Source organism: Epargyreus clarus, unplaced genomic scaffold (genome assembly GCF_041222505.1).
Source record: "Epargyreus clarus isolate Ecla_fem2 unplaced genomic scaffold, WU_Ecla_fem_2.2 ptg000011l, whole genome shotgun sequence".
NCBI classification, from domain to species: domain Eukaryota; kingdom Metazoa; phylum Arthropoda; class Insecta; order Lepidoptera; family Hesperiidae; genus Epargyreus; species Epargyreus clarus.
In genome coordinates, this window is record NW_027332219.1 from 7,730,377 (window position 1) to 7,752,671 (window position 22,295).

Here is a 22,295-nt window from a genome sequence, read left to right on the forward strand (position 1 = left end):
ATCAAATGTACCGGGCACAGCCTCTAAGTGGACGTAAATAAAGGCTTACGATGTTTTTTTTAAATTATAGTATCCCAGATCTACGATTTATCTGCAAGATCTATCGATCGCAGATTTATGTCGCCAAACTGTTTTTTTTTTGTTGACGAGGGGGAAACCTTCAAAAGGTACCCGACGCCGTGGGAGCGACGACGGGTTATGTGGGACTTTTACCGCACTAAAACCCCCCCGGTGACCGTCCTCGGCTCTGCGTAGAGGGCTCCGGGATCTCCAAAGGAACGCAACCGGAGACCTCTTGGCGCGTGGCCCCGTCTGGCTCCGTCCAGATGCTTATAAAGCTCGCCACTCCGTGTGGAGCGTACGACGGTATGAGGTTAGAGCTCCCACACTTGCCGCCCGAAACCCCAAAAGCCTCCTTTTAGTCGGCTCTTACGACAGGCAGAGGATACCGTAGCCCTATTCTGATCCCGGAACTACAGGGAAAATCTGCAAGATCTATCGATCGCAAATTTACGTCGGCAAACCTAGGTCAACAAAAAAAAAACGTTAAAGTTTTCTTAAAGTAAAAACTATCTATGTCAATTGTGTTTCTATGCCTTGCGAACGACTGGGCACTGCAAAGCACTCTGCATCGCCGCTAACGACCAGATTGACAGATTGGCTATCCCTTCAATATGCTATTGTGTTATCGAAGGTACTCACCACGTCGTCCTTGGTGTCACACTCGCAAAACACGTTGGAGATGCTGGGCGGGTGGCTGTCCAAGGCGCGCACCAGCTCCACACCAATGCCTTGCTGGAAAACAGAAAATATTTATTTATTAAGTAATCCTAGCGAAACGTTTTAGGGTAACATACAGAGTTTTTATAGAGTATGAAGGTATAGCTGTGGTCGCTATAAAACAAATGCTATAAATAAAAAAGCTTCAAAATAAAGGACCTTACGAGGGCCTTACAAGGGGGGCCCCTTTGTAAGGCCCTCGTAAGGGGGCCTTGTAAGAAATCACTATTTTCGGGAATTTTAGCTCGATCTTTTGAACCGTAATAGATAGACACTTGAAAATTGTATACAGCGACAGCCGCTACCACAATAATTATTTAAAAAAAAATTGAAAATAAATTGTTTAGTTTTTACCCTTTGAGTACGGAACCCTAACCTTTAATACGATATGTAGCTAATGAAGGGGACATGGCCAACCGACATGTTTATAAAGAGACAAGTAAAATCGATTTACCATCGCCAGTCATGTCTCGGCATTTTAACATTACCTTTAATGCGAAGGTCGGAGACAAGGTCGTCAACGATTGGTTAAGAGTTAAGACATTTTTAAGGGTTCCGTACTAATTACTAAGATTTCTGTTTGTCCACCTAGTTTGTCTGTGCTCCATCTCTTGAACAGTAATCGATACCGTATATGATTTTTTTTTGGCGCGTTGCCCCGTCGGTCTCCGCCCAGGTGAGCTTGAAACTCACGACACCATCTGGTGTTCACGACGGTATGCGACCACACATACCACCGTCCATCCCGGGATTGCTGGCCGGGCGGTTCGAGCTCCCACTCTTGCCGTCCGCAACCCGGGAAGCCCCCTTTTAGTCGCTTCTTACGACAGGCAGGGGATACCGTAGCCCTATTCTGGTCCCGGAACTACAGGGACAACCGTATATGACTACTGTCTCCTTAACAAAAAAACAAATGAAAGATGGTAGGGCCATTGGAGCTCGCCTGGGGAGGTACCACCGCCAGCCTTATAACCCGCCGTGAAGCAGAATGTTCGTTCTGACTGTGTTTCGGTTTTGGGGGTCTACTTTTTTTATAATATAAGGGTAGCAGACGACCATGCAGTCCACCTGATGGTAAGTGGCTACTGCCGGACATCTGTAATCAACCCCAGATAGGATTAGATATTCCTACCTGAGGTCGGCCACAGATGCACTGCTACCCCTGAGGACTAAGCTGGAACGCCTCGGAAAAGTCTGTCTCCCTTACCGCACCCTTCAAAACGGAACACAGCAGCGCCTAACACTGCTGTTATAAGGTAGAAATAGGTGTGGCAGTGGTGCCGCTGGAGTCGAACCACAAAGGGTTCTACCACCTTAGCAACGCACCCACGTACAATTTCAAATAGGATTTCTATTTTATTTGAGATCGGAAATGGATCCATGAGCAGTGGTCACGTATAAGTTACGTTATTAGTTATAAAAAAATAACAATATAAAAGACGTCATTTCTGTTGCATTTTTGACTCAAAAAACACCGCAAGTATTTTTTTTGTTTTATTGTTCTACACTAGCTTAAACGGCAAAATAATATTATGTGAAAGGACACACGACCCACATTGCGATCTTGGTTCTAAAGCACTAAGGAGTAGACACATTCTTCAAGCTATAAATTTATATGGATAGCGAGCTAAGTATTGGAGCTACAGTTACGACCGTCCTGCCCGAAAACATCAGGAAAGCCACTTGTAGGAACACCTTCAAGAGAATGGTTCGGGAGCTTTACTTACGCATGTCCTCCAATACTTGAGTCTTCCAACTTTCCTTAACTCACTGTGTTGTATATATTTATTTGTATATATTATATTTGTATTATATATTATTAATATTTATTATTATACGTAGATATTGTATGTTTTTTTTTTCTCTTACAGTTGTATTTCTTGTATATGCCAACCACATGTTATCGCCATCACCCAGGGTCGACTGGCAGAGAATGCCATTAGGCATTAAGTTTACCCTTTGTAACCCTTAGTTTAAGGTTTACAAAAAAATAAATAAAATAAAATACGAGTTAAAGATCGCGACCGAAGTTTTTTTTTTTTTTTTTTATAATATAAAAGTAGCAGACGAGCATGCAGTCCACCTGATGGTAAGTGGCTACTGCCGCCCATGGACATCTGTAATCAACCCCAGATAGGATTAGATATACCTACTTGAGGTCGGCCACAGGTGCGCCGCTACCCCTGAGGACTAAGCTGGAACGCCTCGGAAAAGTCTGTCTCCCTTACCACACCCTTCAAACCGGAACACAGCAGCGCCTAACACTGCTGTTATTAGGTAGAAATAGGTGTGGCGGCGGTGCCGCCGGAGTCGAACCACAAAGGGGTTCTACCACCTTCGAAGTAGCTAAGTACCTATTTTCAAAGAACATCTTGCTTAGCTTAGCTTTGACCCCGCACCCTACGCATGTATGCCAATAATACCTGTGGCATTCAGGACAGATCATCTCCGATGCACTACATTGTAGTATCATAGTAAACGCTTGGCAAAAGAAATGCTATCGTAAGTTACTGCCCGTTATTCATTATTATCAATCCATTCAACGTTTTGTCTATCAGGTATTGAAATTAGTCACTTTATAGTAGGCACATATAGGCAAATAGACCTTTGGTAAACAATAAATGGATAGAGGAATGATTATTTATAAATACCACCCCAGTTGTATTTGATAGTGGGCGAATCCTGTGTGCTTCGATTCCGTCGGCACCTCCGCCACTACTTCCAAATAACAGCAGTATTAAGCGCTGTTATTTTCTGGTTTGAAGGGTGTGGTAAGTGAGAGAAACTTTTCCGAGACATACTAGCTTAGACCTCACTTCTAATCTAATTCTTACTGGAGTTGATTAAAGATGTCCATGGGCGGCAGTAATCACTTACCATCAGTTAGACTGCATGCTCGTCTGCTACTCCTATACTATAGAAAAGAAATAAAAAAAACAATTGCTTATGAAGTTGTTTACAGATGTCCATGAGCGGACCTTCCCGTCAGGTAGACTGTATTACTATGTGCCTTAGCTTCAATCTTAAAAGGCGGTTCAGTTTTATAACCCAAGGTGCGTGTGACATTGATTCGAGTTTGTGTGAGACAGACAGATCTATATATAGCTAGGTGTCGTTGTGTGTCTCTGCCAATAACCTCTGGATGCGAATGTTTTTTGGCACACTTTTCTTATGATTAGGGTTGCTGTACCCTGTTTATAATATAGGAGGCGCAGACGAGCTGTCCACCTGATGATAAGTGACTGCCGCCCATGACAATCTGTAATCAACCTCAGATAAGATTAAATCGGTCGGTCTCAAATGCGCCGCTACCCATGAGAACTCGGGAATACCTCGGAAAAGTATGTCTCCATTAACACACCCTTCAAAACTGAACACAGCAGCGCTTAATACTGCTTATTTAGAAGGAAGAACCTTTCAATTCTGGAGACACCACCGCTACATCTATGTCGGCTGTAGCGTAGTGTAACGAAACGAGGGAGAAACACGTATGCCTAAATACGGGTCGAAGGTGGTAGAACCCTTTGTGGTTCGACTCCGGCGGCACCACCGCCACACCTATTTCTACCTAATAACAGCAGTGTTAGGCGCAGCTGTGTTCCGGTTTGAAGGGTGTGGTAAGGGAGATAGACTTTTCCGAGGCGTTCCAGCTTAGTCCTCAGGGGTAGCGGCGCATCTGTGGCCGACCTCAGGTAGGAATATCTAATCCTATCTGGGGTTGATTACACATGTCCATGGGCGGCAGTAGTCACTTACCATCAGGTGGACTGCATGCTCGTCTGCTACTCTCATATTATAAAAAAAAAAAAAAAAAAAAAAAAAATTGCAACTCAGTCCCTTAACCGATCTCCGACGAGACTTCAATTCTATCTGATCATTATTTATATGTCTAAGAGCTGCTTGGCTTCCCGTCAGATGGACTGCATGCTCATTTTGCTACACATGATAAACATAACCCTTGGCAGTCGAGTAAAAAAGGGATAATTTACAAGAAATTCATATGTAATATGTGTATAATATATACGTTTTTATGCTATATTAAGGCACGATACTTGAACGACAGTAAACAATAAATATTATGCAAACAAAACAAGCAGGGATAGCCTATTGGTGAAGGAACTCTGCCTCTCGATCGAGGGGACCGAGGTTAAAATCCCAGGAACACACCTCTGATTTTTAAAAGTTATGTGTGTATTGGAAATAAATTATCACTTGCTTAAACGGTAAAGGAAAACATCGTGAGAAAACCTGCACAACGAGATTTATTAAAAAAAATCAAAGGTATGTGAAGTCTACCAATACGCACATGGCAAGCGCGGTGGATGAAGCTTCCATTCTATTCTGAGAAGAGATCCGTGCCCAGCAGTGGGACAATAATGGGTTGATGATGACGATGATGAACCAAAACAAAAACCTAACCTTCAAATGACAAAAGGAGTAACTGAAAAAGCATTTTTCGCATAAGCTTTAATTAAGCGGGCCTTGTTTTCAAGTGCGAAAGTATGAGTGTCAAGTCTCATAACTGAATTATAAAGCAATTAATCCCAACGGACTGAGCTGAAATTTCGCAAACATTTGGTTTGGATGACAATTAGATTAGAGATGCCATTCTAAGTTCAATATGGCGGCTCCAAAATGGCGGACCAATTATTTTTTTACGCATTTTTGTATATGAATATCAAATAAAAGAGGTTTTCTGAGAACACGTTACTAAAAGCTTGTTTATAAAATGCAGAGGGTAATGTTTTTCGTTTGTATGTATGTACGTCTCATTTTTTGACCCCCTACAACCTGAACGGCTTGGACAGATCTTATACATAAGGGTGGCATTAGATTCGTCTAAATTGTGGGAGTCACATAGGCTTAATTCAAAAGAGTTTTTTGTTTTTTAATAATTTCTATAATTAAAAACTTTACCTTTTTACGGAGGGTAATGTTTTTCGAGTATATACATATATGTTTTATGTCTCATTCATAGATTAGTAAAGATTACACACTCCTAACAACAAAATTTTGAGAATTGAAATAGTTGCATAAAAAAGTTTTGCCACGTCTCCGTGCTAAAATGTCCCTAAAATATTTGAAATAATTATTTATTTGTTACGTAAACAGTGTTAGTTATTTATTCGTAATTTTTCACAAAAAATGTTTTTATTTGTCATGAATTCAAAAAAAGAACTTACTAATAAGCCGTTTGCGGCTTCATTCAATTTTAAGGCGGCGAAATATCTTTACTAATCTATGGTCTCATTGAGTAACACCACAGAAGAGAAAAGCAAGATTAGCACAATCTGAATGGAATTACAGACTAAACGGCTTGACGGATCTTAACATATGAGGTGTCATTGAATTTGTCAAAATTAACATAGACTGTAGTTATAAGCAGGCGGTTTTTTCTTTTTATAATACTTAATTTTATTGATTAAAAACTATTTAAATATAAATATTTGTCTATTCTAAACGCATTCCCGATTCATTAATAATTCTACCATTGCGTATTCATCCCGGCACCCCTAACATTTGTTGGCAAGAGTCCAGCCGCTCCATTGTTGATCGGATTTATGTTACCCATACCCACGAAAATTGGGAAATACTGAGACTTTAGTGCCGAAATATGTGGTTTTCCCGACATATACGTGTACGTAAGTTGTTGATAGGATTAGAAGTATCTTATATATAAAATTCTCGTGTCACAATGTTAGTTACCGTACTCCTCCGAAACGGCTTTACTGATTTTCACCGAATTTTATACGCATATTCAGTAGGTCTGAGAATCGGCTACTATCTATTTTTCATACCCCTAAGTGATGAGGGTTGTTCACCCTTAACATTTTTTTATTTATATGGCAACACAAAGTTTATCGGGTCAGCTAGTATAGATATAGAATTGGAAGTATAGTAAGTCGTTGACGGTTCCAATAGAAAAAATCTGTGTTGCTCGCTTACTGTTTATGAAGAAAATCTGCAGTTTTGTTTGAATTTCACAAATTTCTCACTCCTAATTTTTCGTACGGCTATCTCATACGGCTTTAAGTATTGTTTAGTATTAAGTCCGTAATTTCGGCCGAAGTTTCGGAATATCTCTACTATATTGGAGTGTAGGTGACATTTCGGACGGATTTCACGAAAAGGACAGCTAAACTCGATTCTTTTGCGAAAGCTACGTCGGAAAAATTTAATTGGACAATGGTTTCATAAAATATAAGTTCGTTAGTTCTATACAGTAAATTTGATTTAAAGTGTAGTAACTTAATAATTTATACATCCTTGTAAAAGGCGGTCCAATTTAGTTCTCAGAGGGAAATATATGTTTATCATAGCCAATTTGAGCGTCTTAGATAAGGTTCAAAACTATATAAAAATGAGGTATAATCCTCATTATCATGCGTATTTTCAGAAAAAAATGTACCATTTCTAACATATCAGTAATTCCAAGTCGCGAGTCCCTTTGAGATAAAGACAAAACAACATCAGTACCCTTAGTATGAGATTTTACGTTTTTACAAAAATAACTGTTTTGGTATTTGTTTACGTATTTGCCCATACATTTCCAATCAGCGCCCCTATCGGATTGTATCAGAACTGATTGGAATAGTATGGGAAATACGTAAACAAAAAACAAAAAGTCATTTTTGTAAAAACGAAAAAACTTATACTAAGGGTACAGGTACATGTCACACTACTTCTCAGCCTAAGATTACCAAAATACATGCTAGCTCAAAACAAAGTTTATTTTGGTGTACGTGTCGATTGAAGTCAGTCAATGTCAGTAGGCGTTCTCAATAGCGATGCAATGACGATTTATTTGTACTAGCACTTGTATTTGCAAAATGATGTCTGCAACAATTTTAACCGATCGGAGCGGGCTAACGCCCTAAGATGGCAGAACAATTACGTATAAGGCTTGTATCAAAAAGGACAATGCCCATGAAAGTATGGACCGCCGTTCAGAGTTGCATCAAATTGAAACTTGTTGTGGACGATGTATATATAATTAACCAAATACTACCACCAACAATTATTTTTTAGATCAGCACTCGGATTCTGAAGTTATTTACCGAAATGTTACATAACCTCAAAATCGAAAATATCCGATTATCCGGTATTGACAAACACACACAAACTAAAATCAAAATAAATCGCCATTGCCTTCAAACGCCAAAACGCCTTGCCATCAAATTGTCACTTTATACATCAATTGTAATGATATTATTTGTTTAGTCAAACACTAATAGGTCTTATTGAATTCCGAGTATAAAAAACCGCCATTTGCATTTTTAAGAACAACAATCAACATGTCGTCTTATTTTATCTTAAATGGAATCCCCTGTTCAAAGAAACTATTCTGATCGACAAACTACGTAAAAAATAAAAAAATAATTTTAATATTACTTTCATTTTGACGCATGAGAAAAATCAGTACCAAGAATGGGCATTCTCCTTTACCAAAATTTTTACTTCATTTAAATTGTTAGGTAACATAGGCTATATTTTTAGCAGTATTTTTTTTCTCTTTATAATAATTCTCTAGATTAGTCGTTTATTTTCATTCATCGATTTATCATTAGATTTTATTTTGTTCGATCTACAACACTTCGACAGATTCGTTCTTCGTTCCTTCGAACACAATTTCGTTCTGAATAAAACAACAAACTAAACCGAATGTTGTTACGACATTTAACAAGGAATCTTAATTAGTTGTAACAGCCAACATTTTATTTTTAAAACGAAATGAAATTGATTGCACCTCTGGGTTCAGTAGCGTTAATAAAGTGGATTTTTATGAATCTTAAGCGGCTATACACAAATTATTACTTTTTGTATTTTTAGGGTTGTGTACCCAAAGGTTAAAAACGTAACCCTAATTCTAAGCCTCCGCTGTCTTTCAAAGTCTTTAAAAGATGAACACTGGAATTATCTATTGAACCGTAATAGGTAGACCTTTGTGATGTGATTCCATTACGGAGGTACCACTGTCATGCCTATTTCTACCGAATAACAGAAGTGTTAAGCGCACAAACCAGACGTTCCAACTTAGTCTTCTGGAGTAGCGACGCATCTGTGGCCGACCTTAGGGGTAGGTATCTGTACTGTATTTTATCATAGACATACTTGGGGGGCAGTGGCTACTTACTAAAATCTTTTAATAATACACTTAATAAGTATATTGTTAAGCTTAACTGTGATAAATTGGAATTTTGTCAAAGTATGTCAAAGTTCTCTATTCGTTCTTCTTATTGTAAAACTTTGTCCAGCTTTCAAGACAATAAGAATTCGTAGCACCCTTTCCACTGAAGAATTGGGACATAATGAAAGACGCCGGGGTCACAGTACATGCGCAATGAATTCTGTGTCGATTGGGGTTTCCATGATACGTTGAGGTCATTTCGGGACACGTAAAGGTCCGTAATCTTTTGACCAAAATTTGTACTGTATTGTATTATGTGGCTCAAAAACAGTATTTCAGGGTCGATGCGAAATAGAAATGTACGGATAATGAAAATATATGTCAGTTTGTTGGTACGCTTGTATAGTTTTATTTATCCATGTGTGTAGGTACTTACATAAATAACATCGAAAACTACGTAAAACACTTATACATAATACTAAAAACCCTATTTATTCGTACGTTTTTCTCAAAGAGGAAAAGTGAAAATTAATATTTTAATTATCTTTATATATATATTTCTTATGTGCGTGTGTATGTCACTGAACTCCTCCTAAACGACTGGGCTGATTTTGATGAAATTTGTTGTGTGTGTTCAAGGGGACTTGAGAATGGTTTAGATTCACAATTTAGTCCGTGGGAAAAGGTTCTTTTTTAATAATTTTTAATTCGTAAGTAGTTGATTTTGGAATGTTTCACATTGGATTCGACAGACTTCGCTACCATCGCAGTTTCAAATATTCTATCTATTTTTCAAACCCGTAAGTGATAAGGGTTATTCACTCATAACAATTTTTTTATTTATATGGCAACACAACGTTTGCCGGGTCAGCTAGTATACCTATATTTTTTGTTATCAGGAGTATGACTGTTTTCCTTTTAATTAAATGAATCCCCTTATATACGCTTTTTTGATAAACATACCCATTACTGAAAAAAAAGTAGTCTGGTATTCGTGAAAATAAGACCAATCCCACTCTTTTCAATATCATAGTCAAGCACTACAATTTTATCTATTTATTATGTAAACCGGCATAAACATAGGAATTATCCCGTTATTCCGACCAACATGGCGCCACTAGCGCATTGCGGATGTTATCTGTATCAGGGAATTGTATCTGTAGCGAAGTTAGGTAACCACAATAACTAAAGGGCTCTGTACATAGCTTTAGCCCTGACCGCAGTACAACGCCATACAATCAACGTATAACGTCATATAATCATAGGACAACGCCATACGATCACTGCAAGGCAATAAACCGTAACGCTAAAGAAATATGACGCCTACAGCAATACCATGTGGCATATCATTAGGTTTTTTTAATGGTAGTGAATAGTTTAATGGTAAGTGACTACTGCATCTGTAATCAACCCCAGATAGGACTATATATGCCTACCTGAGGTCGGCCACTGATGTGCCGCTATCCCTGAGGACTAAGCTGGAACGCCTCGGAACAGTATGTCTCTCTTACCACACCCTTTAAACCAGAATACATGTATAATATCATTAAAAAAATATATTCAACGTAAATCATTTAATATGTACCTATCTGTATCTTTTAACGCTTAACGTGGTACAACGCTAAGCGATAAATCATTCATCATTGCATTTGCATGTTAAACGCTGGATATGAGGTCTTCATCAACGCAATACCCATTCCAGCGTTACGAAAATTATTGCGTTTGAATTTAGAATGACGTAAAATTGATAGTTACTTATTATATTGTCGATAATCATAGCATAACGCATTGAAGGTGGTAGAACCCTTTGTGGTTCGACTCCGGCGGCACCACCGCCACACCTATTTCTGTTATAACAGCAGTGTTAGGCGCTGCTGTGTTCCGGTTTGAAGGGTGTGGTAAGGGAGATAGACTTTTCCGAGGCGTTCCAGCTTAGTCCTCAGGGGTAGCGGCGCATCTGTGGCCGACCTCAGGTAGGAATATCTAATCCTATCTGGGGTTGATTACAGATGTCCATGGGCGGCAGTAGCCACTTACCATCAGGTGGACTGCATGCTCGTCTGCTACTTTCATATTATAAAAAAAAAAAAAACGCCATACAATCGCGGTTTAACGCTATGAATTCATGGTGCAAAGCTGACTCACCACTAGAAAAAGAATTTTATCTCTCCGAAAATATAAACATTATATTTTCTACGTAATCAAATTATATTTTGTGCTACATTTATTAAGTTACACTTTTCTACATTTCTACTATTTTCTACCTAATAATAATCGTGTTAAACACTGCTGTGTTCCGGTTGAAGGGTAAGGACATACCTATCTGAAGTGTCTAACTTAATATTCAGGTGTAGCAACCTACCTGAGGCCAACCTTAAGTGAGACTCAACTCTTATTTTGGGTTGATTACATATGTCCATGGGCGTCAGTAGCCACTTACCATCAGGTGGTTTTCATGCTCATTTTTTTTTTCATGTTCAAAAAACCGTAAAACCGATTTCTGGCGTGGCGACGCTTGCCGTGGCGCGTCGCCACGCTATACGATGGTATATATATACAGTCTATATGCAGTAGTGTGTACGGTGTGGCGACGCGTCGCCATGCGCAATCGAATTCAATAAATAGTCATCGTTATCTGGAAAAAAATCGTAATATTTTATTTTATCATTATGACATATTTAGTTCCTATCACAATATGTTCTTTTCCTGCATATTACTTTTACAAAATAATGTCGATGTTTCAAATCTGCCAGGCGTCCCGTGACGGCTCACATTTTTTATTTATCATATTTTTTTATTCAGGTTAGGTTTCGAAAGTTTTCAATTACGCCGGCACTCCTTTATCTTCAAAGCTCAAATAGACTAAAACATGTCTAAAGTATGCTGTTTCTACACCGGTCAGTGTGTAAGTATCCTTACATTGGTGTCGAGTATTGTCATGCTATATTTCCCACTTTCTGTAACCGATACAGCCTTTCAGCTGGTCAACCTACTTTCATAATGAAAGGTTGGAACTAATTTTATTATATTATATAGTTTTACTAGCTGACCCGGCAAACTTGTGTTGCCATATAAATAAAAAAATGTTAAGGGTGAACAACCCTTATCACTTAGGGGTATGGGATAGTAGCTGATACTCAGACCTACTGAATATGCATATAAAATTTGATTAAAATCGGTAAAGTCGTTTCGGAGGAGTACGGTAACTAACATTGTGACACGAGAATTTTATATATAAGACTAGCTGACCCAGCAATCTTCGTACCGCCTCAAAATCTATTTATCAAATATATTTCATATAAAATATAGCGTATGTTACTCGTGGATAATGTAGCTTTCGAATGGTGAAAGATTTTAAAATCAGTCCAGTAGTTTTTGAGCCTATTCATTACAACCCAACAAACAAAGTTTTCCTCTTTATAATATTAGTGTAGATAAGAAGAAACAAAAGAGCATGTTGATGGTAAGTGGTGTGCCGCCAACTCCGTACCAGAGGTTCTACCTGAAGCCGATCGCAGATGTGTTGCTACTCCTCAGGACTATGGGAGTATGATTTGTAAGTCTACCAGTAACATCCTTCCACCTGGTACCTCATGGTACCTTTTTGATCGTACCATACTAATATACTATCTCTTAGATATATTTACTAATGTATTATCTACACTAATATTATAAAGACGAAAACTTTGTTTGTTTGTTTGGTTGTAATGAATAGGCTCAAAAACTGCTGGACCGATTTTCTTCTTTCACCATTCGAAAATTCTTTCACCATTCGAAAGCTACATTATCCACGAGTAACATAGGCTATATTTTATATGAAATATATTTGATAAATAGATTTTGAGGCGGTACAAAGTTTGCCGGGTCAGCTAGTCTTTTATATTTGATAACTTTTTGAAATATGGAATTTATTTTTAACAATTTTCGCTCACGAATGAATAAAAGAATGACCATATTAATACAATTTTAATCAAAATATTAACTATTATAATTGATTCATTAAGTTTTAGAGGTAGTAGTTAATTTTTTTTTATGAAGTGTAGCTACAATTTTGATAGGCAACCCCACAAAATATTCCCCCAAAAAAAAAATATCTACAAACTGAGATTGTAATTAAGAATCAGGCGCAAATACAAAAAAATACAGTTGAATCTTAGAATATTCTACAACCATTTAAAAAAGCCAACAATTAAAATACAATGGCTCCCGGTCTAAATACCAATGACTAATAATGATGTCACCTCCCATTTAAAATGATATTACCAGCATGAGGTCAGAGGTACGATTATCTGTGCCACTGTTTTGGTAATTATGGCTAATTGGATTTTAAAGTATCGTATGTTATGACTATGTTATTATCACGTACTTATAGTTTTATCTTAATGAACTCTAGGTAACACTGACTGCTATGTTGTGCCTGATATTATTTTTTTGTTTATACGTTTGGGGTAGCAAACGAGGTTACAGTTTATAGTTCTTGTAAAACTGCTAGTCCGCTCTGAATATAGAAATGAATCGCGTCGCCATAGCAAATCGTATGACTACACGTGCTCGCAACAACTTCAGAGCGGACTAGCAGTTTGGCGCGGACTATACCTGATGGCGAGTTCCGCCCATGGATATCTGTGACCAACTCCATATAAAACAGGGGTTCTACATAAAACCGATCATAGATGCGTTGATACTCCTAAGAACAAAGATGAAGAACCTCATAACAACTACTTCACGCTAATTACTAATACATATAGTACCTTCCTGTGAGAACTTCGTGAACAATTATATATAGGAACACTGCATCCAAATGCAAACGTTATTTTAAATAATGAAGGTAATCTATTGACCTGGACCCATGACGTGGACCCCAATTCTAATTCAAATATTCAAATACATGGAATATTTTTTTGGAACCGCCTCCCTCTTTTAAGAAAATATTGCTTGACCCGCAACCAACAATTTTTAAAATTTCGATGAATGATTTTTACCCAATTTTAAAATAGAAACTTTATATACAACAAACAACCATAGATTAGTAAAGATACTACTTCGCCGCCTTGAAATTGAATGAAGACACAAACGGCTTATTAGTATGTTCTTTTTTTGAATTCTTGACAAATAAAAACATTTTTAGAGAAAATTTACGAATAAATAACTAATACTGCGTAATTTACGTAATAAATAAATAATTATTTCAAATATTTTAGGGACATTTTAGCACGGAGACGTGGCCAAACTTTTTTACGCAACTATTTCAATTCTCAAAACTGGGTACATTTTCTTGTTAGGAGTGAGTAATCTTTACTAATCTATGCTTGACCCACGGTAACCAACAATTTTTAATATTTCGATGAATGATTTTTATGCAATTAAAATATAAATTTTATATACATATAACAAACAACAGACATTAATAATTTTGTAATCGAAAATATCAATGACGGCCTAAAATTAAATAAGGAAAATGTACAAAATTATTAAAATCGTGTATTGTCATCGGTTTTTGATAATTTTTCAAAATTTTGAATTAAACTGAACGTTCAAAGTGGATAGAAATCGGGTTCAAAGATTCCGTTACTTGTTACTTACATACATACATACATACATACATACATACATACATACATACATACATACATACATACATACATACATACATACATACATACATACATACATACATACATACAACCCAAGCTAACAAAAGCGTGTTAAAAAGTAACACGTAAACATGTATTATATCAACAAACCTACAGACCTACCTACTTATAAATAAAAATAGTGTAATATCAAGGCAGGAAGGGATCGGCGTGTGCTAATTATAAACCTGCCGCCATCGACCTACATTCCCGCGTTTTTCGAGACGCCATGACATTTCAATAGTTTTGATGCGTTCAATCGAAAGTGAGTTTGATTGACAGATTAAATAACAAGTGTGGAAAATATTTAAAAATGTTAATTATAAATTATTTTATAATTATTATATTGGTAAAATTTCATAAGACATGATACTTTTAATAAACATCGTAAATAGTTAAGACAATAAATAAACCCAATTTATTTTATTTGTGAATGTAATACTAAAATAATTTATTAAAATAAATTAAGTTTGACAATTGAATGGTTACAATTGAATTTATAAATGAAAAAAACATACATTTAAATAAAACAAGAAACAAATCAGTTCGTTTCATAAATTCAAGTTCAAATGACGACTAATGGCCGACTACCCTTTGGCTACTATCGTTAAAGCCCGCGTTTCCCAACCTGTGGTCCGCGGATCCCTGGGGGTCCGCGAGTAAATGTATGGGGGTGTCATCTCTGGACCATAAATAAATCGCTCATTAAATGCAAAAGGGCCGCAAAACGAAAAATCAGCAAACCAGTTTTATTACAAAAATGTGATCTAAGCACATGGTATTTTAAAAAATTAAAAAAGATGCAACCAATGATGTATAATACTATTATTAACCTATAAAAAAAGAAATAATACATAAATTGGTTTGTCAAATTTTGTTTTGGCTCTCCTGTAAAAACATGATATTTGGGTTTTTTTCGCTGTTTATTTTATTAAGGAGGTCCGTGAAAACTTTGCTTGTTGTCCTAAGGGTCCGTGGACTGAAAAAGGCTGGGAAACGCTGGTTTAAGCAGCCATTAGCTTTATCGATTAAATAGTGGTTAACGCGATCAAATGTTGATCGGCGACTATTTAGTAGCATATACAAGAATACAAAGAAACAATAGTTTTAAATCACAAATATTGTTAATCTGTTACTAATAATCTTAAATATTAACACGCTTTTATTTTTAATGTTACAGACATAGATTAGTAAAGATTACTCACTCCTAACAAGAAAATGTACCCAGTTTTGAAAAATGAAATAGTTGCGTAAAATAGTTTTGCCACGTCATCGTGCTAAAATGTCCCTAAAATATTTGAAATAACTATTTATTTATTATGTAAATTACGCAGTATTAGTTATTTATTCGTAAATTTCTCTAAAAATGTTTTTATTAGTCAAGAATTCAAAACTTACTATAATAAGCCGTTTGTGGCTTCATTCAATTTCAAGACGGCGAAGTATCTTTACTAATCTATGGTTACAGATCAATTACAAATATGTATGTAGCAATCTTCTATTCAATACCTCAATCATTACTTCGCGACGCGTAACAAACCTAATAAATATTACTAAATATTTTTAATGCTACAAATACAACAGATCTGTTACAAATACCTATTTACAAATATGTAGCGCTCTCCTATCCAATACCTAAGTTATTTCTCAACGCTTAACCAACGAAGATCTGACCAGAATGCTCGCAACAGTACATCTATATCTAATCTGACGTGAATCATAATCTATTTCAAAATAGAGCGGCATAGTAAACATTTTACGACACTTGGGCGAAAAATCGATTATACAGCTCGCGTATCCTGGCGTAAGTTTTACGGTTATACCGTTTCAAAAAGTATTGTTATGTGAGCAGCAATACGCTGTTCCCGCACTGCGGTTTTCCTTTAGCGTATTTTTGTAAATAGTCTAGTTAAAAACGTGAAAAATAGTGATGAAGCTCCTAAAATATGAGAGATAGTTCATTCGATTCAGAATGACGTACTTATAGAAAATATATCTCAAGGATTACAACATAAAAATGCATTTTTAAAACAAAATGAGTAATAAAAATGACTATACTTTTTCGTTAATAAATAAAAATGTAATTTAATAAGAAGACCCTGAAAGAGGAGGACATCTACAATAAAAAAACCCAATTTGCAAAACCCCACCATTATTATTTATAACCTATTTTTAAGGTCAAACATAGGACTTCGAGCTCTTATAGGGCATGTATGTGTCACTGCCGAAAAAGTATACCGCATGAAATAGTTTGTCTTAGTATTAAATATAATTTGAAATTAATATTTAAATTATATTCCTTCTAATATCCTTAAATATTTTTAATGCTACAGATACAAAATATCTATTACAATTACCTTTCATGCGCGACATAGTAAACATTTTACGACACTTGGGCGAAAAATAGTCCTTATTCCTGTCGAGCGAAGTAAACTTAAACCCTTATTAATTTTTCGCTTATCCATTGTATACAAAAACAATCCTACTTTAACGAACCACGACCTCGTTACTTTAACTACGAAATTTCAATGTATGATTAAACTAATATTGTTTTAAGAAATGGTAGTAGGCTCCCTGGCGTAAGTTTTACGGTTATTTTGTTTCAAAAAGTATTGTGTTGTAAGCAACATTACGCCGTTCCCGCACTGCGGTTTTCCTGGAGCGGTTTTTTGTAACGGTTTAAATATACTGATGAATACAATTGTGATATTAGAAAAACATCCATACTATTGTGAATTTGGATTTATTTAAGGATCAAAATATGGTTATATCATCACGAATAATATTATATTTAAATACCTATAAATGAGCAATTCTTGTACATACAGGGTGACTTTTTCATAAAGGCCTTCAGGGCCAAATCCGAAACTATAAGGAAAAGCGAAAAATGCTGAAAGGAGTTACGAGGCCGATTTTGATTAAAACTAAAACTGCATCGTTAGTTTTTTAAAATATCTCTTTCCCTAGCCGAGAATCGATCGAGTTCATTATATATCATTAAAATGATTTTGTATGATAGTCAATTATTTTATATGATAAATATCATTGGCGGGTGGAGACATTGGCCAATTACAATCAGATGGACTGCACGTTCGTCTGCTACTCCTATATTAGAAAAAGTTATCATGTTCTTAGGACTACGTAACTTGAAATACGTTCCACGTGTGCGACCTCTGTAACCTTGTTAGCCTCCGAATACACTAACAAGATTTATTTGTGCCTCATTATATGCCATTTTGTATTTTTAGAGCTCATTTACTTGAAATATGAGTAATGATACTAGTATCATCATTATATCGTAATGATGTAGAATTAAATCGTAAATTGAGGATATAATAAAGATTTAAGAAGAATTTAACTTTAAAGTGTGTGTGTGTACTTAAGTACTTACCTAAGAAGTTAAACTTCTTTGACGCATTTAATCTAAATATATATAACTCAAAGGTGACTGACTGACATAGAGATCTATCAACGCACAGCCCAAACCACTGGACGGATCGGGCTGAAATTTGGCAGGCAGGTAGATGTTATGACGTAGGCATCCGTTAAAAAAGGATTTTGATCAATTCTATCCTCAAGGGGATAAAATAGGGGATGAAAATATTACTTCGTAACGCGAGCGAAGCCGTGGGCAAAAGCTCGTCAAAAATAAGAGTGTATGTCTCAATATGTATTATTTTTATATATACAATACAAAAGTATAAAAAGAGTGGTCGCACGATAAGTGGCTACTCCCGCCTATGGACATCTGAAATCAGCCCCAAATAAGATTACTACCCTTGCGCCAAATATAAGATGCGTCAATAGTTCAGTACCCGTAAGAACTAAGTTGGAACGCCTTTGAAAAGGACCTATTTCTCCCTTCCCAAGCCCTTCAAACCAGACCACAGATGCGCTTAAAATCGCTGTTATTATTCAGATATCGATGGTGGTAGAGTCGGACATTAAAGGGTTCTACTATCTTCGTTGCATTTTTCCCAAACACCCCAAGAGAAGTGTAACTTCTAAAGAATTTATGGCATAATCTTACAACTGTACCCTTAGCATGAGTTTTCAAAACATCCCACAATTTTACGTTACGTTTACTCAATCCGTTTACTTCAGTAGACTGAGTAACGTAACAATAAGTAAGTGCTCAAGTCTTTCTGTCTACCTCACATGTTTGCAAAAAGAGAGACAAAACATAAAGCGCCATTTTGTCAATTTAGACATTTAATGTTACGTTACTGACACTATAGTCCTGATACAATCCGCTAGGGGCGCTGATTGGGAATTGTATGGGCAAATACGTAAACAAATACCAAAACAGTCATATTTGTCAAAACGTAAAAACTCATGGTAAGGGTACTGTTTAAAGCGCAGTAATTTAGCGTGTGTGCTATACTAATATCAGTATAGAATGACATTGACAATGTCACATGTACACGATGTTTGATAACAAACTTGTAAACTGCATTATGTAAATAACGAATATAGATTGATTGGTTTTAAAACAGAGTTCTTAATTTGGAAATAAATTTAATTTAAAATATTTTTTCAGAAATCTGTGTTGTAAATAAGGATTTCAGAAGTAAATAACATTTGATCATCTTAGAAAAATGCGTCAAAATTACAATAAATACAAATGTTAGTAACGGTTCTATTTTTTTTACAAAACATACATAATCTTATATATAAAATTCTCGTGTCACAATGTTAGTTACCGTACTCCTCCGAAACGGCTTTACCGATTTTCACCAAATTTTATATGGTCTGGGAACCGGCTACTATCTATTTTTCATACCCCTAGTGATAAGGGTTGTTCACCCTTAAGTACGAAAATGTAGAAAACATAAATTGATATTTTTTTCATTACGAGTATTTTATTACGACATTATGCAATATTGATTTTTTTATTGTGGCATCATAACCATAAACCTTAGGTACAATATTTTTTATGAACAGAAATTGTTATTATATAGGCCTTAAATTAGGAAGTTATGGAACAAAAAAATAAAAATACATCGATTATGCGACGAATAATTCTGACCTTAGCTACAGTTGCGTAAATATTGACGGAACTATTTATAATCTGTTAAGCAATAACTGATTATACGGGTCACGTACAATTTATTGGACCATAAACATCCGACCTACATACAATCGTGCCTACCTACATACATTTATAAAGTTAATTCAATTTACAATACACATTAATTCTGTATTGTCAATAAATCAATTACGAGCGTCGACAACGGACAACTCCATTGTTCCGCCATTTATAAAATTTCCCGCCAAATGGACGTTCGGAAATAGGTAGCATAAAATATTACAAGGAAAGTTACAGAAGTCATTATTTTTTTGTAATGTAATGATGAAAAGATAAATTTGATTTATAAATCATATTTATAAGTATAGTTGTAGTAGTATCCATACCACAGACTACTGATCTATGCCACAGACTGTGATCTATACACATAGATCATAATGCTAAAGACATAGATTAGTAAAGATTACTCACTCCTAACAAGAAAATGTAACCAGTTTTGAGAATTGAAATAGTTGCGTAAAAAAGTTTATATCACGGCGTGCGTAAATGGACGTTTTACGCACGCTTCGCGTGCGCAAAACCCCCATTTCCGACCCCGTAATATAAAATTTTATACAACACGCGGACGAAAAATGTTTTTCTGACTCGTGTGATTGCAGTCCTCGCCTGCGGCTCGGCCTGCAAACTCACACTTGTCAGAAAAAAATTTTTCGTCCTCGTATTGTAATGTACTATTTGCCACGTCTCCGTGCTAAAATATCTCTAAAATATTTGAAATAATTATTTATTTATTATGTAAATTACGCAGTTAGTTATTTATTCGTATTTTTTTTCTAAAAATGTTTTTATTTGTCAAGAATTAAAAAAAAATACTAATAAGCCGTTTGTGGCTTCATTCAATTGCAAGGCGGCGAAGTATCTTTACTAATCTATGATTAAAGAAAGTGAAATCGTTGACCAAGTGTAATATTTTGTCTGCAAGCTTAAGGAAATTTACATCACTGTATGGATTAATTATGTACAGTCCGCGCAAACCTTCTAGTCCGCTCTGAATATAGAAATGAATCGCGTCGCCATTGCAAATTGTATGACTACAAATGCTCGCAACAACTTCAGAGCGGACTAGCAGTTTGGCGCGAACTATAAACAATAAACGCAAAAGCGTAAAAATTGCGAATTACATGTTTGTTTAATAAACACCTACGAAGAGTTTATTATTGTACGAAATCAAAATGAAAAGAAAAACTAATAACGGTGTAGGTAATTTGTGCAAAACATGAAAAACCATAAAACGATTTACAAAAACATTAAAACAACAAGATTCTTGTGGAACGCCCAACGAATATTATGTTCCACTTGAAGACGGTGACCACTAAGCAACTAAACATCAACTAGTGGAACAATCGCGTGTACATTTTTAACGTCAAGCGGAGCGCGGCCTTGATTGACTCACGCATCAATTTTCGGTGCCAACGTTCAGACAACTCCATCATACGTCATTGACATAACTGATAGATGACGTTGTCATTGATTATTCCATGACGTCACTTATTTTTTTTATTTTTTTGGCGCGTTTGGGAAAAATAATAAGAATGATTTTTTAATACGCTTTTATTAGCTTGGGTTGTATGTATGTATGTACGTAACAGAGTAACGGAATCTTTAAAACCGATTTCTATCCATTCTAACTAAAAACACGCTTTTATGATAAAATCAACTAAAAAAGTAAAAAATAATCTTCAATCTAGGAATCAATTAAGAAACAGTAAATAGTATAATTGTGGAAAAAGTGTGGGGTGCTTTTCGAAATCTGATAAATGGAGCACCCCACGTTTTTTGCACAATTATACTGTTTACTGTTCCTTAATTGAAAATTATTTTCTCCTTTTTAGTTGATTTTATCATAAAAGCGTGTTTTTTAGTTTTTTGAAGTATATTTATTTAATATTTACACGTGAAATCGATCCCATGAGGTTAGAAAAGTAATTTTAAGGCTTACCGAAAACAACAACAAAGTAATTTCAAGTATTTTTTAATGTTTGTTTTATTCTTGTTTATTTTATTCTTTATTATTGTCATAAAAAAGTTTATATTGCTTTCTGTTATTTTTCTATTAACTTTGTCAAAGAATCCCATCAAAATGGTTTATATTATTAATGATAAAACGAGGACAGGCAGTAATATTATATTTGTATGCAATTACAAAATTGCAGTTCAATCTGTATGGTTTAAAATTCAGTAGAAAGATTTGCACATACAAACGAACTTACAGGACAAATAAATGAAATAAAAAAAATTATAAATATGTATATTCAAATAATTTAATTATTGCATTATTTTATTCTATTATTTTATGTTATTTATTGATGTGTTATTCCTATAATATGTGCCCAATTATATAGTCTCTGGCTGGTATGATTGAGTTAGCATAAAAAAGAAAAATAACGCTCTTGACGTTTGAGTCGTATTTTGCGCGGGAATAATAAAATGTTGTAAATTGATTCAAGAAATAGTTTTATTCTATTAAAATAATATCGGTGATTAAGGCCATTATGTTTATAACTTACAAAAAGGTGGTTATTTTGTAATCACAGACAGACAGTTGAATTTAATTTAGGTATATGTGTAAACAATGAAATTACGAGTTGTTCCACCATAGTTACGTAATAATTGCACACTATTGTTTTGCGTGTCTAACGCGTATTATTTGCGTAAGTGTTCAAGC

At 35.6% G+C, this 22,295-nt stretch overlaps 1 protein-coding gene across 6 annotated transcripts in view; it reads right to left on the reverse strand.

Moving 5' to 3' along the window:
• The window catches only part of LOC140745932 (uncharacterized), a 62,364-nt gene that overhangs the window by 23,542 nt on the left and 16,527 nt on the right, over positions 1–22,295 (reverse strand). For all 6 annotated transcript variants that reach the window (XR_012102719.1, XR_012102718.1, XM_073077900.1 and 3 more), the window contains exon 3: positions 703–795. Coding sequence is in view for 4 of the 6 variants with exons in the window: in XM_073077900.1 (XP_072934001.1) it covers positions 703–795 (93 nt within the window). In the remaining 2 variants the exon portion in view is untranslated. The remainder of the gene's footprint in view (positions 1–702; positions 796–22,295) is intronic.